General features: G+C 29.0%; 1 protein-coding gene across 1 annotated transcript in view; it reads left to right on the top strand.

Annotated features, from left to right (window-relative positions):
- Positions 1–6,233, top strand: part of bi (T-box transcription factor bifid) — a 207,420-nt gene extending 201,187 nt beyond the window's left edge. Inside the window, exons 6-7 of the mRNA XM_075300775.1 lie at positions 2,872–3,128; positions 3,994–6,233. Of these exons, the coding sequence (XP_075156890.1) occupies positions 2,872–3,128; positions 3,994–4,835 (1,099 nt within the window). The 3' untranslated portion in view covers positions 4,836–6,233. The remainder of the gene's footprint in view (positions 1–2,871; positions 3,129–3,993) is intronic.
- Positions 6,234–18,661: the final 12,428 nt, after the last annotated feature.

The raw sequence follows: 18,661 nt of genomic DNA, 5'->3' as shown, positions 1-18,661 counted from the left end.
ATCAAACATCACAAACAAACAGACAAAACAAATAAAATATTAGATTTCCTCACGACACAGGGAGAGGGAAGAGATGACCATGTTTTTGCTTCTTCAAAGACAACAAAAAAAAAATTATCTGACTTCATAGCACAGAAGGCTTAAATGTTTCGAGTGTTTTTCAATTTATTTTATTTGCCGTTGCCTTTCTCCCCCTTTTTGTTTTTCTCTTCCCTCTCCCTGTATCGCCCAGATTACTTGTAATTTGTGCTCCAAATCCACGCTAATTGTTGACAAGTTTCTTACAAAAAGTTTCAATATAAGCCGCTTTAGAGCTAATGATTGAACGCTGGCTGACGGTGAGAGCTTAACTCTTTGGTTTTTGGGGTTGGGTTGTAAACTGCACGAGAATCATGATATTCACGAATGATGCTGATGTTGAAAAAATTTATGTTTTTTCTTTTGTATCTGAATAGCAATAAGTGAATATGAAATAAGTTTTTGTAGACAGCATATTATACTCGACCAGGTATAATAAGTCACGTAAAGATAAAGTTCTAAAATTAAAGAGAAACGCATGTTTAAATTCTTAACTCTGAATTAAGCTTTCAAATGAAAATTATGGCATACATCTAGGCGGATAAATTCATAAAGAAAAAATTGTCTTCCACGTTTATTAATTTTATGGCATGATCATGGCAAATTTATAGGCGAATAAAAACATGATAAAGTAAAATTAAAAAAAAAAAAAATAATTAAAATAAAATAAAATAAAATAAAAAAAAACAGATAAAATAAAATAAAATAAAATAAAATAAAATAAAATAAAATAAAATAAAATAAAATAAAATAGAATAGAATAAAATAAAATAAAATAAAATAAAATAAAATAAAATAAAATAAAATAAAATAAAACAAAATAAAATAAAATAAAATAAAATAAAATAAAATAAAATAAAATAAAATAAAATAAAATAAAATAAGATAAAATAAAATAAAATAAAATAAAATAAAATAAATTAAAATAAATTAAAATAAAATAAAACAAAATAAAATAAAAATGTTTCCACCCAAAAAGTTGGCATACTTTTAGGCAGAAAAATTCAATATTAAAGATTTTTCTTATATCCAATTATTAAAAAAAAATGAAGCATACTTGCAGGCAAATAAGTTCTTGATCAGTGAATCGCATTCATTCTATGACATTATTAGTTTTGCAATCGTATTCTCCTGAATAATTATATGACTCTGCAGAAGATGAATGTCGCTTAGTTCGGATACACTAAGGCTACCAAGTCCATAGCATTTGTTAACTGTCTCTTTGCAATCCGATTTCATGTGCAGCTCGAAGCAAATAAACTTTTATATTGACAGCATATATGAAGCCATTTACAGTCGAAATTCGAAAAAAAAAATTGTTCTGACTTTCTATAAAAAATGTAGCATACTTCCAGGCTGATAAGATCATGATCAGAGAATGCAACTATTGATAGGCTTCATTCTAGGATTTTCGTATATTCTTTTCATATTTGCATTCTCCCGAATATTTCGATGACTCTGCAGAAGATTAATGCCCCTTAGTTTGGATACACTAAGGCTACCAAGGCCATTATTATGGCATTTGTTAATTTTCTATTAGCAACCAGACTCCATTTCCAGTTCGCGGAAAATAAACTTTAATCTTAACACCATATATAAACCATTTAAACCACTTACAGACGAAAAAATTCATAATCACAAAAGTTTTTCTTAGCTTCTTTTATTTTTTCTAAATAAAATGTGGCATACTTTCGGGCGGATAGAATGGAGAATGGAGCCATTGGATCGGATTCATTTTATGATCTGCGTATATTTTTTGCATTTCAATTCTTCTGAATAATTCTGTGATTCCACAAAAGATGATTTTGGATACACTAAAACTACCAAGACCATTATTATGGCAGTTGTCGAAGTTCTCTATGCATCCTCTGTTCACAAAAGTTTTTTAGGTTCTTTTAATATTTTTTAATAATAAGTTCATGATCAGAGAATGCAAGCATTAGAACGCCTTCATTCTATGATCTGCCTATATTTTTGACATATGCATTCTCCTGACTATTTATTTTTTTTTTGACTCTACAGAAGATGATTATTCCTAGTTTCGGATACACTAAGGCTACAAACATTTTCTCTATGCAATAAACATAGAAAATAAAATGTTAGCCATGTATAAAACCACCGAAATTAGCTTTGAAATTTATTAAATGCCACTAAGGACATTCATACTTTTTGATGGAGTCGGGGATTCAACCCGGAAATCTGTGTATATAAAAAGCACAGATTTTGATAATGATAACATGCACGTAAATTGATCTAGTGATAGCTTGCAAAGTTTTAAGTATGCTAAAATTTTCATTTAATTTAAATTTGATTGTCCCTAGAAGTATGCAAAGTAAATAAAATTAATTGCCCCTAAATGTATGCAATGGAAATTAAATTAATAGCCCCCAATAGTATAGGTTAAAGTGGCAGCCCGATTAAGTTTCAGGCTCACTTAGACTATTCAGTCCATTGTGAGCCCCCAAAAATATGCAACGGAAATTAAATTGGCATACCTACAAATTAGAGATTACGAAGGAATGCTAAATTGTATTTTACTTTATAAACCAATGCCTTTCTATGAAAAAAACAATGCGGCCAGACAAACTAGCATTCTGGTATTTAGGTTTTTCAAACCCTCAAAAGTATGCTATATATCTGCATTAAGCCAAAAATTTAATCCTGCTGCTTTGTGAGGTTATCTTTACCCCTCTTCATTATTCAGCCTTCAGTTTGTTTTTCTTCATCTATATACCAATCTCTATATCAACTGAACCTTGGATATTCTAATCAGCCGTTCGTTTGTACCAATTGTTGTTACAGGCAAGCGTTACTCTCGAATCGCGGGTCCGATTCGGATAAGCTAAATCCCACACATGTTAGCAGTTCGAGAGCCCCATTGCATTTGGGCCATACAGGAAGGCCGCCTCATCATTTACATTCACATCATTCCATGCATGACAATCAACAGGACGATGAGGATAAATTATTGGATGTGGTGGGACCACCACAGAGTCCTTTGCTGCCTTTAAGTCATTCATTGCAGCAGATGCATGCTCATCAGCATTCGGGTAAGTGTTATTAAAGTTTTTTGTTTTTTGAGTCAGCACTTAATTTGGGGCTAAAAGGAAAGAGTTTGAAGTTTAATTGCTGAGAATAAATGGTTCTGAAAGAAAAATTAAAAAAAAAATCATTTGAAAGCAAGAAATTCAAATTATATAGAAATATTTCCATTGGTGATAAATTGATTTACACGAATAGGCGCCATATATAATTCAATTTGGACGTAGTATTTGTTTCCGCAATAAATCCATGACATTAAGATTTTATTTCAATAAATTTTATTTTAGAGAATCTCAAGATCCATTAATCTAACTTTCCCGTTAGATTTCTTATTTTCTCCATGAGTGAAATAATGCAAATTCCTTAAATTACCATTCACCAATAGATGGCGCCTTTGTAAAATAATTGCTCTCTAGTTGAACTATTTTTTATTTTGTCCCAAAACAGCATTTTTAAAATTCTTGGAGATGAACTGAAGACTCTTTCCTATCTTAGATTTTGTATAGAAACTTTACAAAGTTTTTAATAAATATTTTCTTGATTTAATTTAAAATATTTTAAATGACATTGGTTTCACTTTTAATTTTTGTTTTTATAAAAAAATTTTTATTTTGTCCCAAAATAGAATTTTTAAAATTCTTGGAGATGAACTGAAGACTCTTTCCTAGATTTTGAATTGAATCATTAAAATTTTTTAAAAATATTTAATTTAATTTAAAATTTTTTTATTTAATTTTCTTTTTTATTTTTCTTATAAAAAATTAAAAATTTTATTTTCTTACAATCAATACAAAATCTATGCCCTTTTGATATATTTTCAAAAATATATATACTCGAGCCTTTGTTAAATATGATTTTCTAATCAATTAAAAGCCCTTGCAGCTTGGTTCAACCACTTGGCCGGTGCCAGTGATCATGGCAGTGATGATGCTCTAAGGCGACGTCTACAATCGGATGAGGTGGAACGCGATGGCAGCGATTCGAGTTGTTCGGAAAGTGTGGGCGGCAGTACGGGTGGAGCATTTCGGCCCACCTCATCAGGCAGTCCCAAAGAGGGTGCCGGCGGTCTAAATGCCTCCGGTTCATATCCCTCACCAAATATTTCAGTGGGTCCACCCATACATCCATCGCCACACCTGTTGCCTTACCTATATCCACATGGCCTGTATCCGCCCCACCATTTGGGTTTGTTACACAATCCAGCCGCGGCAGGTCTTAATCCAGGTCTGCTATTCAATGCTCAACTTGCTTTAGCCGCTCAGCATCCCGCCTTATTTGGACATTACTCAGGACATACACCAGCCTCGCCACTGCATGGTCTTAAGGGTCATCGATTTTCACCGTATACCCTGCCTGGTAGTTTAGGATCGGCCTTTGATGCTGTAACGCCCGGCTCGAATGCGAATCGTTCGGGCTCAGAGTGCCCTGGCATGAGTAGTGGCACTGGCAGTGTGGACAATGGACCACGCAGCCTTAGCTCTAGTCCCAGACCACGTGCCTCATCGCATTCGCCTCCAACACGGCCAATTTCGATGTCACCCACCACACCGCCATCATTGCTGAAGCGTACCACCAATTCACCGTCAGAGCTCAAAAGTATAGAGAATATGGTAAATGGCCTAGAAGTGCAGCATAATGGCAGTGCCTGTAGTACCAGCGGTGGATCCATGGATGATCTGCATAGGAAATCGCCAGGCCTGCATGCGGATCAGTGACAATTGTATGACCGGGACGACAACGATCGCTCATCTGTCATAGATCTCGATGACGTGTGACAAGTTAGCTATTCGTTGCATTTGCAGCCCGTTATTAATGCCTGGCGCCAGATCAATGGAACTGATAGATCAGCACTACCACCACAACCACCACTACAACACCAACAACCATCCACACAATCTCCAGCACCAGAAACATTTTGTTGATCACAAACAAATTTCAATTGGAAAATCACATTATTCTTAACCATTTTGCTATTGTGCTTATAAAATGGACCAGAAAGGACACTTGTTTGGATGTAGATGTATGGCATGTATGTATGTAAAATCCTTAGCCTTAGAAAGCTATCCAGTGTTGTCCCTGGAGTATGTGTGAAGATGAATTTACCCAGCAATGTAATAATTATCTCTTTTTTATAAATTCTTTATTCTTTGAAAACACATATGGAAAATATTTGCAGTTGTAGTAAACGAAAATTGTTTTTTTGTAAAAAAATTTTGGTTGATAGAAATGAGGGGGAAAAATCACATAAGTTCAAGACAGGGTTGGGATAATTATTTTGAATTTTTTTTAATGTTGTCGATCCTTTGCTATAGATTTCGTTTTTCCGTAAAAATCAAAAAAAAAACATCGTACCAAAATCTGGTAATATTCCTACAAAGTTAAATTCGTTTACCACAACCTAGATATATTAATGAATTTAAATTCAAGGGCAAACTCGAGAAATGTTAACAAAGACGGTTTTTTAGACGTACTCAGAAAAATTCCTAAAAAAAATTCCTATAAAAATTAAAATCTTGAAGTATTCATTACAAATTAAATTCGTTGACTATAACCGAAATTCATAAAGAAATTTTATTTAAGAGCAAATGAACCCCGGAAATTCGTATTACAATTTTGATTAATGCATTTCAAGGTCAAACCAAATTTGATCTTAGAGCCAGTGAACCCTTGCAGAAAAAATATCGTCAACATTTTTTCCAATTAATATTTTAATTGAATTTAAAAACAAAATATTTTATTAAAATGTAATTTACTCAAAAAAAAATGGTAAAAGAAAAATCAATAATAAAATTTATTGTATAAATTATTTTTTTAATTGGATCAATTAAATTTTTAATTGACTTTGGTGATTGATATCGGCCCCACCATGTGGGTTTGTTACACAATCCCGCCGTGGCCAATTTTATTTTAGTGAACAGTGAACATAGAAAAAATATCACCAAATGTTTTCCAATTAAAAGTTTAATTGAATTTAAATTTAAATAAAAAAAATTAAAAATTTAATTGGAAAAAATTTGGTGATATTTTTTCCATGTTCACTGACTCTAAAATAAAATTTGAACATGAAATGCATTAATCAAAATTGAAATACGAATTTCAATCATAAAATTTATTATATAAATTAATTTTTTAAATTAAATTTCAGAGCCAGTGAACATAGAAAAAATATCACCAAATGTTTTCCAATTAAAATTTTAAGTGAATTTAAATTTAAATAAAAAAAAAATTAAAAATTTAATTGGAAAAAATTTGGTGATATTTTTTCCATGTTCACTGACTCTAAAATAAAATTTGAACATGAAATGCATTAATCAAAATTGAAATACGAATTTCAATCATAAAATTTATTATATAAATTAATTTTTTAAATTAAATTTCAGAGCCAGTGAACATAGAAAAAATATCACCAAATTTTTTCCAATTCAAATTGTAGTTGAATTTAAAACAAAAATATTCAATAAAAAATTTAATTGAAAAAAATTTGGTGATATTTTTTCTGTGTTCACTGGCTCTAAAATAAAATTTGAATATGAAATGCATTAATCAAAATTGTAATAAGAATTTCAATCATAAAATTTATTATATAAATTAATTTTTTAAATTAAATTTTAGAGCCAGTGAACATAGAAAATAACACCAAATGTTTTCCAATTAAAATTTTAATTGAATTTAAAAAAAATATATTCTATTAAAGGTTTAATTGGAAAAAATTTGGTGATATTTTTTCTGTGTTCATTGGCTCTAAAATTTAATTAAAAAAATTAATTGATATAATAAATTTTATGATTGAAATTCGTTTTTCAATTTCGATTAATGCATTTCATCTTCAAATTTTATTTTAGAGCCAGTGAACACAAAAAAAAAAAATTGGACAAAAACCAGCCTGCATTGATATCAGGCTAACATAAAAATATTTTACGTTTACTACAAAAAAGAAAATATTTTCCATATGTGCCAACCTATATAAACCCCCTTTAATACAACTGTCAGACACTCGTCTTTTCTTATAAAATTTCTTTCGATTAATTTAAACCAAAGATCGTATCTTACTTTTATATATACATTATATATCTTCTTTATTGTGTTTGTTTTTTTTTCTCCTCTTATCATTAATATTTTCAAATATTATTATAAGTAATAAATATGTATGTATATGTAAATCTGACAAAACCAATCCAAGACCATTCCAATCGAACCCATTATTTTGTATGTGTCCTCTATTTACCCTCTAGTAAACTACAAACCAATTCCTAGGTATCCTTAAAACATACGAAAAACAAAAAACAAAAGAAAAACAAAACAAGGAGATAAACCTAGCTTTGTACAATATGTAAATTTATGCTTAAGTTCTGTCCTCAAAAAACAGCACTCTCTAGTATTATATGTAATATTATATATATATTTTATTTTATTATTATTATTATTTTTTTGTGTTAGTATAGTCCATTTTGATAAATTTATATTCAAGTTTTATAAGAAAATTTGAATTTGAATTTTATTTTAAACTCCATTATGTTCCTTTAACGAGCTGTCGTCATCAGTGTCGTCATATATGTATGTATGATTTACAAAAAAAAATAAATACACTTACACATACACACACAAACAAATATATCCTGTAACAGAGACATAATTTTGCAAAGATATAAATAAAATAAAAATAAAATGCATAATATAGCATGCATAAATAAGTTCTAGATTACGAATTTTAGTTGCATATATTTCTACTATATAACTAACATAGCATTAGTTATAAATCCCTATTTTCACACTGAAATAAAAACAAAATAATAAAATTTAATAAACAATTAAAACAAAATTTAAGGAAATCACAAACAAAGAAGCATATAACACTAAAGCACCTTGTCTAGTTAAGTAATTTCTGAAAATTTTAATTTTTGGTACTCCCCTTTTTACTTATAAAAAAAATAAAATTTAAATTTTACTTTAAAATTTCCCGACCTCATTTTTAATTTGCCTATAAAACATAGAATTAAACCTCATAGCTGCCTTAGAAATTTTAACACCGTCAATAACTTTTCCACACCAAAGGATGCCGACGTCTGGACATGTATTTTCAAACCTAATGGTAGATTGCCTTTGTAGCCATTTTCTTGAAAAAATTTTGGCTGACTATATCGAAGTTCTCCAAAAAGTCTACACTGAAAGGAAAATCTTCGTAATTTTTAATAAAATTTTTCTTTAAAATTCAGCAAACAAAAAAAATTTTCGTTATACGGAATTTCGTGCTACTTTGTTATAGAGAGCTTCCAGCCATTCTTACACAGAAAAAAAAATATTTGTTATCTTCAATCAGGAAATTTATTGATCAATGAATTATTAATGGAAATTTCTTCAATTACAAAAACTATAGCGTCAGTCACTAATGCCAATTAAATAATTAAAAATTATTTAAATCAACTAAATTTTTTATTCAAAAATATTTTAAAAATCAATTAAATTTTTCATTGAAATAATTTCCGCTGGTCGTGTTCTTCCTGTGCATGTAAGATTTTTTAAACATCCAATTGGGACAATCTGCTACCAAATACCCAATGGAATGATACGAGTTGCTACAATGGAAGGGGGCGCAGTCGAGTACACAAAACCAAAGGTGGTGGTTAAAACTCGCACTGCGACCACGGTTGCCACTAGTGCTAAAAAACAATCTAGCAAAGTTTAAAGAAAATTCTACCATAAATATCTCAAATCAAAATTTGATTTCTACTGAAAATTTTGTCAAAATTTTATTTCTATCGAAAATTTTGAGAAAATTTTCTTTCTATAAAAAATTTTGTCAACATTTTATTTTTATAGAAAATTTTGTCAAAATTTTATTTCTATAGAAAATTTTTTCAAAATTTTATTACTATAGAAAATTTTTTCAAAATTTTATTACTATAGAAAATTTTGTCAAATTTTATTTCTATGGAAATTTTTGTCCAAACTTTAATTCTATAGAAAATTTTGTCAAATTTTTATTTCTATAGAAAATGTTGTCAAAATTTTATTTCTACAGAAAATTTTGTCAAAATTGTATTTCCATAAAAATGTTTGTCAAAATTTTTTTTCTATAGAAAATTTTCTCAAAATTTTATTTTTATAGAAATTTTCAAAATTTTATTTCTATACAAAATTTTGTCAAAATTTTATTTCTATATAAAAATTTGTCAAAATTTTATTTCTATAGAAAATTTTGTCAAAATTTTATTGCTGTAGAAATTTTTGTCAAAATTTTATTTCTACAGAAAAATTTGGAAAATTTTTATTTCGTCAAAACTTTATTTCTATAGAAAATTTTGTCAAAATTTTATTTTCTCAAAATTTTATTATTGATGTAGAAAATTTTATTTCTACAGAAAATTTAGACAACATTTTTTTCTATAGAAAATTTAGTCAACATTTTTTTCTATAGAAAATTTTGTCAAAATTTTTTCCAAAGACATTTTTGTCGAAATTTTATTTCTATAGAAATTTTCGTTCTATTGAAAATTTTATCAATATTTTATTTCTATAGAAAATGTCAAAATTTTATTTATATGGAAAATTTTTTCAAAATTTTATTTCTATGGAAAATTTTGTTACAATTTTATTTCTATAGAAAATTTTGTCAAAGTTTAATTTCTATAGAACATTTTCTCACAATTTTATTTCTATAGAAAATTTTGTCAAAATTTTGTTTCCATAGAAAATTTTGTCAAAATTTTATTTCTATAGAAAATTTTCGCAAAATTTTATTTCTATAGAAAATTTTCTCAAAATTTTATTTCTATATAAAATTTGGTCAAAACTTTATTTCTATAGAAAATTTTGTCAAAATTTTATTTCTATAGAAAATTTTGTCAAAATTTTATTTCTATAGAAAATTTTGTCAAAATTTTATTTCTATAGAAAATTTTCGCAAAATTTTATTTCTATAGAAAATTTTCTCAAAATTTTATTTCTATAGAAAATTTTCTCACAATTTTATTTCTATAGAAAATTTTCTCAAAATTTTATTTCTATAGAAAATTTGGTCAAAACTTTATTTCTTTAGAAAATTTTGTCAAAATTTTATTTCTATAGAAAATTTTGTTTCCATAGAAAATTTTGTCAAAATTTTATTTCTATAGAAATTTTCGTTCTATTGAAAATTTTTTCAATATTTTATTTCTATAGAAAATGTTCTCAATATTTTTTTGCTATAGAAAATGTTGTCAAAATTTTATTTCTACAGAAAATGTTATAAAAATTTTATTTCTATAGAAAATTTTGTTAAAATTTTATTTCTATTGAAAATGTTGTCAGAATTTTATTTCTATAGAAAATGTTGTCAAAATTTGATTTCTATAGAAATTTTTGTCCAAATTTTATTTCTATGGAAATTTTTGTCGAAATTTTATGTCTACAGAAAATGTTGTCAAAATTTTATTTCTATAGAAATTTTTGTCAAAATTTTATTTCTATAGAAAATTATATCAAAATTTTATTTCTATAGAACATTTTGTCAAAATTTTATTTCTATAGAAAATATTTTTCAAAATTTTATTACTATAGAAAATTTTTTCAAAATTTTATTACTATAGACAATTTTCTCAAATTTTATTTCTATTGATAGTTTTGTCAAAATTTTATTTCTACAGAAAATTTTGTCAAATTTTTCTTTTGTCAAAATTTTATTTCTATAGAAAATTTTGTCAAAATTTTATTTTGTCAAAATTTTATTATTGCTGTAGAAAATGTTATTTCTATAAAAAAAGTTGTTAAAATTTTATTTCTACACACAAAAAAAAATTTCTAATTCAATCACGAAATTAATTGATCCAATTAATTTTTTAATTGAAATGTCTTCAATCGCAGAAATGATAGTATCAATTAAAAAATTAATTGACAGTCAATTAAATAATTAATTGATCCAATTAAAAAATTAATTGATACTACTAATTTGTGTGATTGATTTTTATTTCAATTAAAAAATTTGTTGAATCAATTAAATTTTTAATTGAATATGTTTTAAAACTCAATTAAGATTTTAATTGGAGAAATTTTCGTGGTTTTTTTTCTGTGTATGGATTTTTTAATTTTATTTCTATAGAAAATTTTGTCAAAATTTTTTCCATAGAAATTTTTGTCGAAATTTTATTTCTATAGAAAATTTGTCAAAATTATATTTCTATAGAAAATTTTGTCAAAATTTCATTGCTGTAGAAAATTTTGTCAACATTTTATTTCTATAGAAAATTTTGCCAAAATTTTATTTCTATAGAAAATTTTGTCAAAATTTTATTTCTATAGAAATTTTCGTTCTGTTGACAATTTTGTCAAAATTTTATTTCTATAGACATTTTCGTTCTATTTAAAATTTTGTCAATATTTTATTTCTATAGAAAATGTTCTCAAAATTTTATTTCTATAGAAAATTTTGTCAAAATTTTATTTATATAGAAAATTTTCGCAAAATTTTATTTCTATAGAAAATTTTCTCAAGATTTTATTTCTATAGAATATTTTTAGAAAATTTTGTCAAATTTTATTGTATGGGAAGCTTTGTCCTAACTTTATTTCTGTAGAAAATTTTGTCAACCTTTCATTTCTGTAGAAAATTTTTTCAAAATTTTATTGCTATAGAAAATTTTGTCAAATTTTATTTCTATGGACATTTCATCCAAACTTTATTTCTATAGAAAATGTTGTCAAAATTTTATTACTATAGAAAATTTTGTCAAAATTGTATTTCTATAGGAATTTGAAGTACCTTCTAGTTGGAAAGGACTGTTTTGCAAAATCCTAACAGCAAAAAATCTACCAGTTTTGGGAGAATTCTACCAACTTTAGCAACTGTGACTGCGACTCTGAGATTATTTTTTCCCGCTACTACAAGATCGTCCAATTAGCCCAATCCGGTACAAAACGGCGCATAAAGTAATCTGAGTTACCATAATGCAGGCGAAGCCTTGTAAAAATGTTAAACTGCGGTGGTTAAAATCGGCATTGTGAGATTTAATTTTCTGCTATTAAACAACCATTTGCAATTGAAAATAAATAAATTTTTATATATTTTCACTGAAATTTTTAGATATTTTCATTGAAATTTTTATTCATTTTCTCTGAATATTTCGTAATTTTTAATTTCTGTTTTTTTTTGTCTGTTTTTTTTTTTTTTTTTTTGCTTTTCTTTGGGTGCTAAGTGTTAGAAAACTCCTGAAATCATCCAATGCAATTGAAAGTGCATTATTTAAGTAAAAAAAAAATATTTATATAACAAAAAATGAAAAAAAAATGAAAACATACAAACAAACAAAAAGGAAGCAAAATTGCACATATATGTCACAGCTACAAAGTCAATATAAAGGCTATTGAAATTAAACACAAAACATTAAAAAAAATTAAAACAAAACAAATTTTAAGAAATTTCTATAAATGAAAATTAAAAATTTTATTTATACTATATAAAACGCAATGGAAAACAGAAAACATAACAAAATGTAAACGATCAAATACACATATATCAATTAGTGCTCAATTTATAGCCATATTTCTAAAAAAAATTAAAAAAAAAAACAGACATGGCAAAAAGAGAATAAAGTTTTTCCAAAATATATAATTTGTATATAGAAAAAATAGTTTTTTTATTTCTTATATGTTGTATGTTTTTGTTTAACAATAGCCCTTTATTGCTCTGTGGTTTGTGTCTTTAGTATATGTATTGTAATATAACATTTAAAAAATAAAAAATATGTTAAACTATTTAAAAAAAAAATTACATATATTTAGTTTAAAACACTATGCCCCTTCAAAACTATAAAGAAAAAAATTTAAAAAAAAAACCAACACTCCCAATTTACTATAAATTATTGGACACCTAAGGTTTATAAATTTATTTAATAAAATTGGCCTTGAAAATTGTTTCCAAGACAATCGTTTAAGGCAATTTCAAATGAAATTTATGAAACCATGATGAAAAAAAAAAACAAAATATTAAAAAAGACCCCATCACCCCGCCACACTTTCCCCTTTTTAAAACACTTTCATAGTAATACCGACATACACACACACACATCTATCTCACAGAGGAAATGCAAATATATATACTATAAATAATTAATATATAATATAATAAAAAAAATTAATACAAATATTTAAAAAAAATGATAAATAGAAAACCCCCCACAAAAAAAAAAATTAATTATCAAATTGTAAGAAATAAGAATTAATAATGATTGAAAAACAAAACAAAAAAAATTATAAAGCAAGTTAATATAAACAATTTTAATTTTAATTTCGAATTTAGGATTTTACAAAAGAGTTACAAATGTACATTTGTTATTTTAAATAATTAAATATGCGAAAATGAAAAATAAAAAAAGACAAAGAAAAATTATATTGTACACATAAAAATTTACAAAATTGTGTTTTTATTGAAACAGAGGAAAAAATGGAAATCTCATGGGATCTCAAGGAGGGAAAAATAAAAAAAAAAAACACAAAGTCGTCTATAATGTTTTCTGGATCCTCGATCTTTAGGATATCAATTTAGCGCATCATAAAGAAATTTGCACTCAGTCTTCTGCAAACTTGAGTAATTTTGGTGGCTTTTTATAATACCCAGAAAGAAGAGTTTTCTTATTTTAGGAACGAAATTCTACACAAACGAACATTTTTTAAACTAAAAAATATATTTTAATGCAAATAAAAACTTCAAAATAAAAAATAAAAAATTCGGATTTATTTGCTCTTAAAGAAAATAATTCATCCGAAATTTTATTCCGTAGAAAAGTGTTTTTCTTTGGTGTAGGCTTAAACCTTATTCAGTTTATATTTATTCAAAGGCAAAAAATGTCGGGAATAATATCAACTTTTTGAATCAGTTCTCCAGGTCGAAAATCTATGTTGTTAGCACCTATATTTTGTGTTTATTTTCATAATTTATTATGATTGTGTAAATATATAAATAAATAAATAAATTTAGAATCAATTTTGATTTGATCGGATTTACTACGTTTGTCAAAATTATGGCCTTCAAACGGCCGACAGAGCCATAACACGATGCACAAAATTTGCAGCGATCTGTGGTATTTTGTCCCATTCTCGCCAAGAGACGGCATGAGCCAATGGACCCTTTGGAATTTTTAATTCCAACCTTACTCTACACAATGCAAAGGGGGCAAGGGTTTCAGGGATTTTGGTGGCCATTATGCTGTAGAAATTAAGATTAACCTTTTAAGCCACTCTTGCACTAATAGAAAAAATTACATTTCAAAATCGTAAACGAATGGTAACAAAATGAAACGGAAGCGTTCACAAAATATCAAAACGGAATGTCCACGGTTTTATCCACGGACGTTCACGATTTTATTTTATGAACGGCTGTTGTTTTTCTTTGGCCATGAAAAATCTTAGCAATGTGCTAAGGTGATTGTTAATATCCCAGCAAAAAATGGAGGCAGTACCAACTGATTACAAAACAACCGAATCAGCGCTGATTTCTGTGGGCGCTGATAAAATTGATCATTTTAATAGAAATATTGCTCAATTCTTGAGTATAGCATTGTTGGCATGAAGGAAAACAGCACTACCTTTCATGCATCTATACTGCATGAATTGGTTGGAATAACGTAAACGAATGATCATACACTAGTTTGATTACTCGTTTACGTTATTGCAACCGATTCATGCAATGTCGATGCACTGCCTTCTTTATTGTATACAAAAAAGCGCAACTAAACTCTTAATGCTGAAGTATTTTTTGCTGGGATGTATGGAGCAGATAATGTAGGAACGAATTTTTATACCCTTCACCACTACTGTGGTACAGGGTATAATAAGTTTGTGCATTTGTATGTAACGCCAAGAAGGAAAAGTCTGAGACCCATCGTTTAGTATACCGATCGTCTTAGAATTAAATTCTGAGTCGATTTAGCGATGTCCGTCTGTCTGTCTGTCTGTCTGTCTGTCTGTCTGTCCGTCTGTCTGTACATGTATTTTTGTGCGCAAAGTACAGGTCGCAGTTTAAGTCCGATCGTCCTCAAATTTGGCATAGGGTCGTTTTTTGGGACAAAGACAATCGCTATTGATTTTGGAAAAAAATCGGTTCAGATTTAGATATAGCTGCCATATATATTTATCCCCGATCTGGTCATAATTGGCGTATTTATCAACCGATGTTCTTGAAATTCAGTACATCCGAATATTTTATGAGTCTCGAAAAACTTGCAAAATATCAGCTAAATCGGTTCAGATTTAGATATAGCTCCCATATATATCTTTCGTCCGATTTAGACTCATATGACCACAGAGGCCAAAGGTTACTACCGATTTTCGTGAAATTTTGCATAAAGAGTAGAATTGACATTCTACCAATGCTTGGTAAATTTGATTCAAATCGGTTCAGATTTAGATATAGCTTCCATATATATCTTTCGTCCGATTTCGACTCATATGACCACAGAGGCCAAAGTTTACTACCGATTTACGTGAAATTTTGCATAAAGAGTAGAATTGACATTCTACCAATGCTTGGTAAATTTGATTGAAATCGGTTCAGATTTTGATATAGCTCCCATATATATCTTTCGTCCGATTTGCACTTATATGGCCTCAAAAGCCAGAGTTTTGCCGTGATTTAGTTCAAATTTTGCACAAGGAGTACGTTTAATAGTATCGATAAGTGTACCAAATTTGGTTGAAATCGGTTCAAATTTAGATATAGCTCCCATATATATCTTTCGTCCGATTTGAACTTATATGGTCTCAAAAGCCAGAGTTTTGCCGTGATTTGGTTCAAATTTTGCACAAGGAGTACGTTTAACAGTATCGGTAAGTGTGCCAAATTTGGTTGAAATCGGTTCAGATTTAGATATAGCTCCCATATATATCTTTCGTCAGATTTGGACTGATATGGCCTCAAAAGCCAGAGTTTTGCCCTGAATTGCTTCACATTTGGCACAAGGAGTACGTTTAATTGTATCGGTAAGTGTGCCAAATTTGGTTAAATCGGTTCAGATTTAGATATAGCTCCCATATATATCTTTCGCCCGATTTACACTCATATGATCACGGAGGCTATAGTTATACTCCATTTACGTGAAATTTTGCAGAGATTGCAGAATTATTATTCTAACAATGCATGTCAAATTTAGTCACAATCGGTTCAAATTATATATAAATCCCATATATACGTACACCAGAGTTGGGGAAATATGGTAGACTGTTTCATATTTTAGACCCATTTTCAATGAGATTTTCCTCCAATTGACTGGATAGTTTCCACAGAGAATATATTTAATATGATATTTAAGTGTGTCAAGTTTGATCTAATTTGGTTCAGATTTAGATAAAGCCTCCATATATTCGTTTTTCCGGTTTATACAAATATGGCCAAAATTCCCACACTTGACACAAAATTCTGCGATAATTTCCCCATATCTTAGTCATATCCTAAACACTGTAATGCCAGAATTTCCACAGAACGGTTGAGTTTTATATAAGGCTCCAAGTCGCCCGACTTGACCAAATAATATATCACAACCCACACTTGACTATATATCTTGGCGGGATCGAACCAATATCCCTGTAAAGTCGCCACTGCTAAGTATCAAAAATTGTAAATATTACTAAAATTGCCCTATATCTCGAACACATATGTATCACCTGATCAATCATAAATTCTCTTTTGTACAATTGCATTAAAATTTCTCTCGCTTCATATTTCCATATATTTTTCCTATGTTAACATTGTGTTTCATCCCAGGGCGTTAGCCGATTTAAATTGTAATTCTAGAGTTTTTGTAAAAGTACAAAAAATTGTCTCCATTAAAAGTATTTGTATCTGGAAATGCAAACCTTTATATAGCTCCCAGCAAATTTGAAGTAGTTGAGAGTCTACATAGTGGTGAAGGGTATAATATAGTCGGCTCCGCCCGACTTTAGACTTTACTTACTTGTTTTTTTATAAATTCGTATCCTTGTTGTGTCACACTATGACAAAAAAGTGGCACATACTAGTAAAAAGTATCACATTTAGTGGCACAAAAGTTTCACCGCATGAAAAAGTGGCAAATTGACCACTTTAGCGGCACAACGGTAACACTGATTCACACTCAAAAGCTGTAGGGCTCTAATGATAGGTTAGGTATCACGCTCACTTGGACTATTCAGTCCATTGTTATACCACATTGGTGAACTTCTCTCTTATCACTGAGCGCTGCCCGATTACAAGGGACCTCATTTTTATAGCCGAGTACGAACGGCATTCCACATTGCAGTAAACCCACTTAGAGAAGCTTTGAAACCCTCAGAAATGTCAGCAGCATTACTGAGGTGGGATAATCCATCGCTGAAAAACTTTTTGGTGTTCGGTCGAAGCAAGAATCGAACTCACGACCTTGTGTATGCAAAGCGGGCATGGTAACCATTGCACCACGGTGGCTCTAATAATAACAAATTGTGGTTTTCCTGGCCAAATATAAAGCTATATCCCGCTTGAATTCCATCACGAATAACTTTATTTCTGAAGACAATAAATCAAAATGCTTTGGTAAATTTTTGAAAAATAAAATCAACTGTCACTTGTTTTGAAATAATAGCATATGTTCATTGGCTTCAATGTATTTCAAGCACCCTGTATACACTTACAAGCTACTCACATTGTGGCACAATGATATGGACCCTGTTAGGCATGGTTGTTAACGGCCATATAATAGCACAATGTACCAAATTTCAACTGACTCGTATGAAATTTGCTCCTCCAAGAGGCTCCAAAACCAAATCTCGGGATCGGTTTATATGGGGGCCTATATATGATTATGGACTGATATGGACCACTTTTAGCATGGTTGTTAAATATCATATATTACCACCACGTACCAAATTTCAACCAGATCGGATGCATTTTGCTTCTCCAAAAGGCACCGAAGGTCAAATCTGGGGATCGGTTTATATGGGGGCTATATATAATTATGGACCGATGTGGACCAATTTTTGCATGTTTGTTAAAGACCATATACTAATATCACGTATCAAATTTCAACCGAATCGGATGGATTTTTGTCTTCCAAGAGGCTCCGGAGGTCAAATCTGGTGATCGGTTTATATGGGGGTTATATATAATTATGGACCAATGTGAACCAATTTTTGCATGGTTGCTAGAGATCATATGCTGACACAATGTACCAAATTTCAGCCGCATCGGATGAAATTTGCTTCTCTTAGAAGCTCCGCAAGCCAAATCTGGGGATCGGTTTATATGGGGGCTATATATAATTATGGACCGATGTGAACCAATATTTGCATGGTTGTTAGAGATCATATGCTGACACCATCTACCAAATTTCAACCAGATCGGATGAATTTTGCTTCTCCAAAAGGCACCGGAGGTCAAATCTGGGGTTCGGTTTATATGGGGGTTATATATAATTATTGACTGATATAAACCAATTCCTGCATGGTTGTTGGACACGATATACTAACATCACGTACCAAATTTCAACCGAATCGGATGGATTTTTGTCTTCCAAGAGGCTCCGGAGGTCAAATCTGGTGATCGGTTTATATGGGGGCTATA

This window comes from Haematobia irritans, chromosome 3, assembly GCF_050003625.1.
Source record: "Haematobia irritans isolate KBUSLIRL chromosome 3, ASM5000362v1, whole genome shotgun sequence".
In the NCBI taxonomy this organism is placed as follows: domain Eukaryota; kingdom Metazoa; phylum Arthropoda; class Insecta; order Diptera; family Muscidae; genus Haematobia; species Haematobia irritans.
The sequence above is the reverse complement of the archived record's forward strand: the minus strand, read 5'-3'. Positions and strand labels throughout refer to the sequence as shown.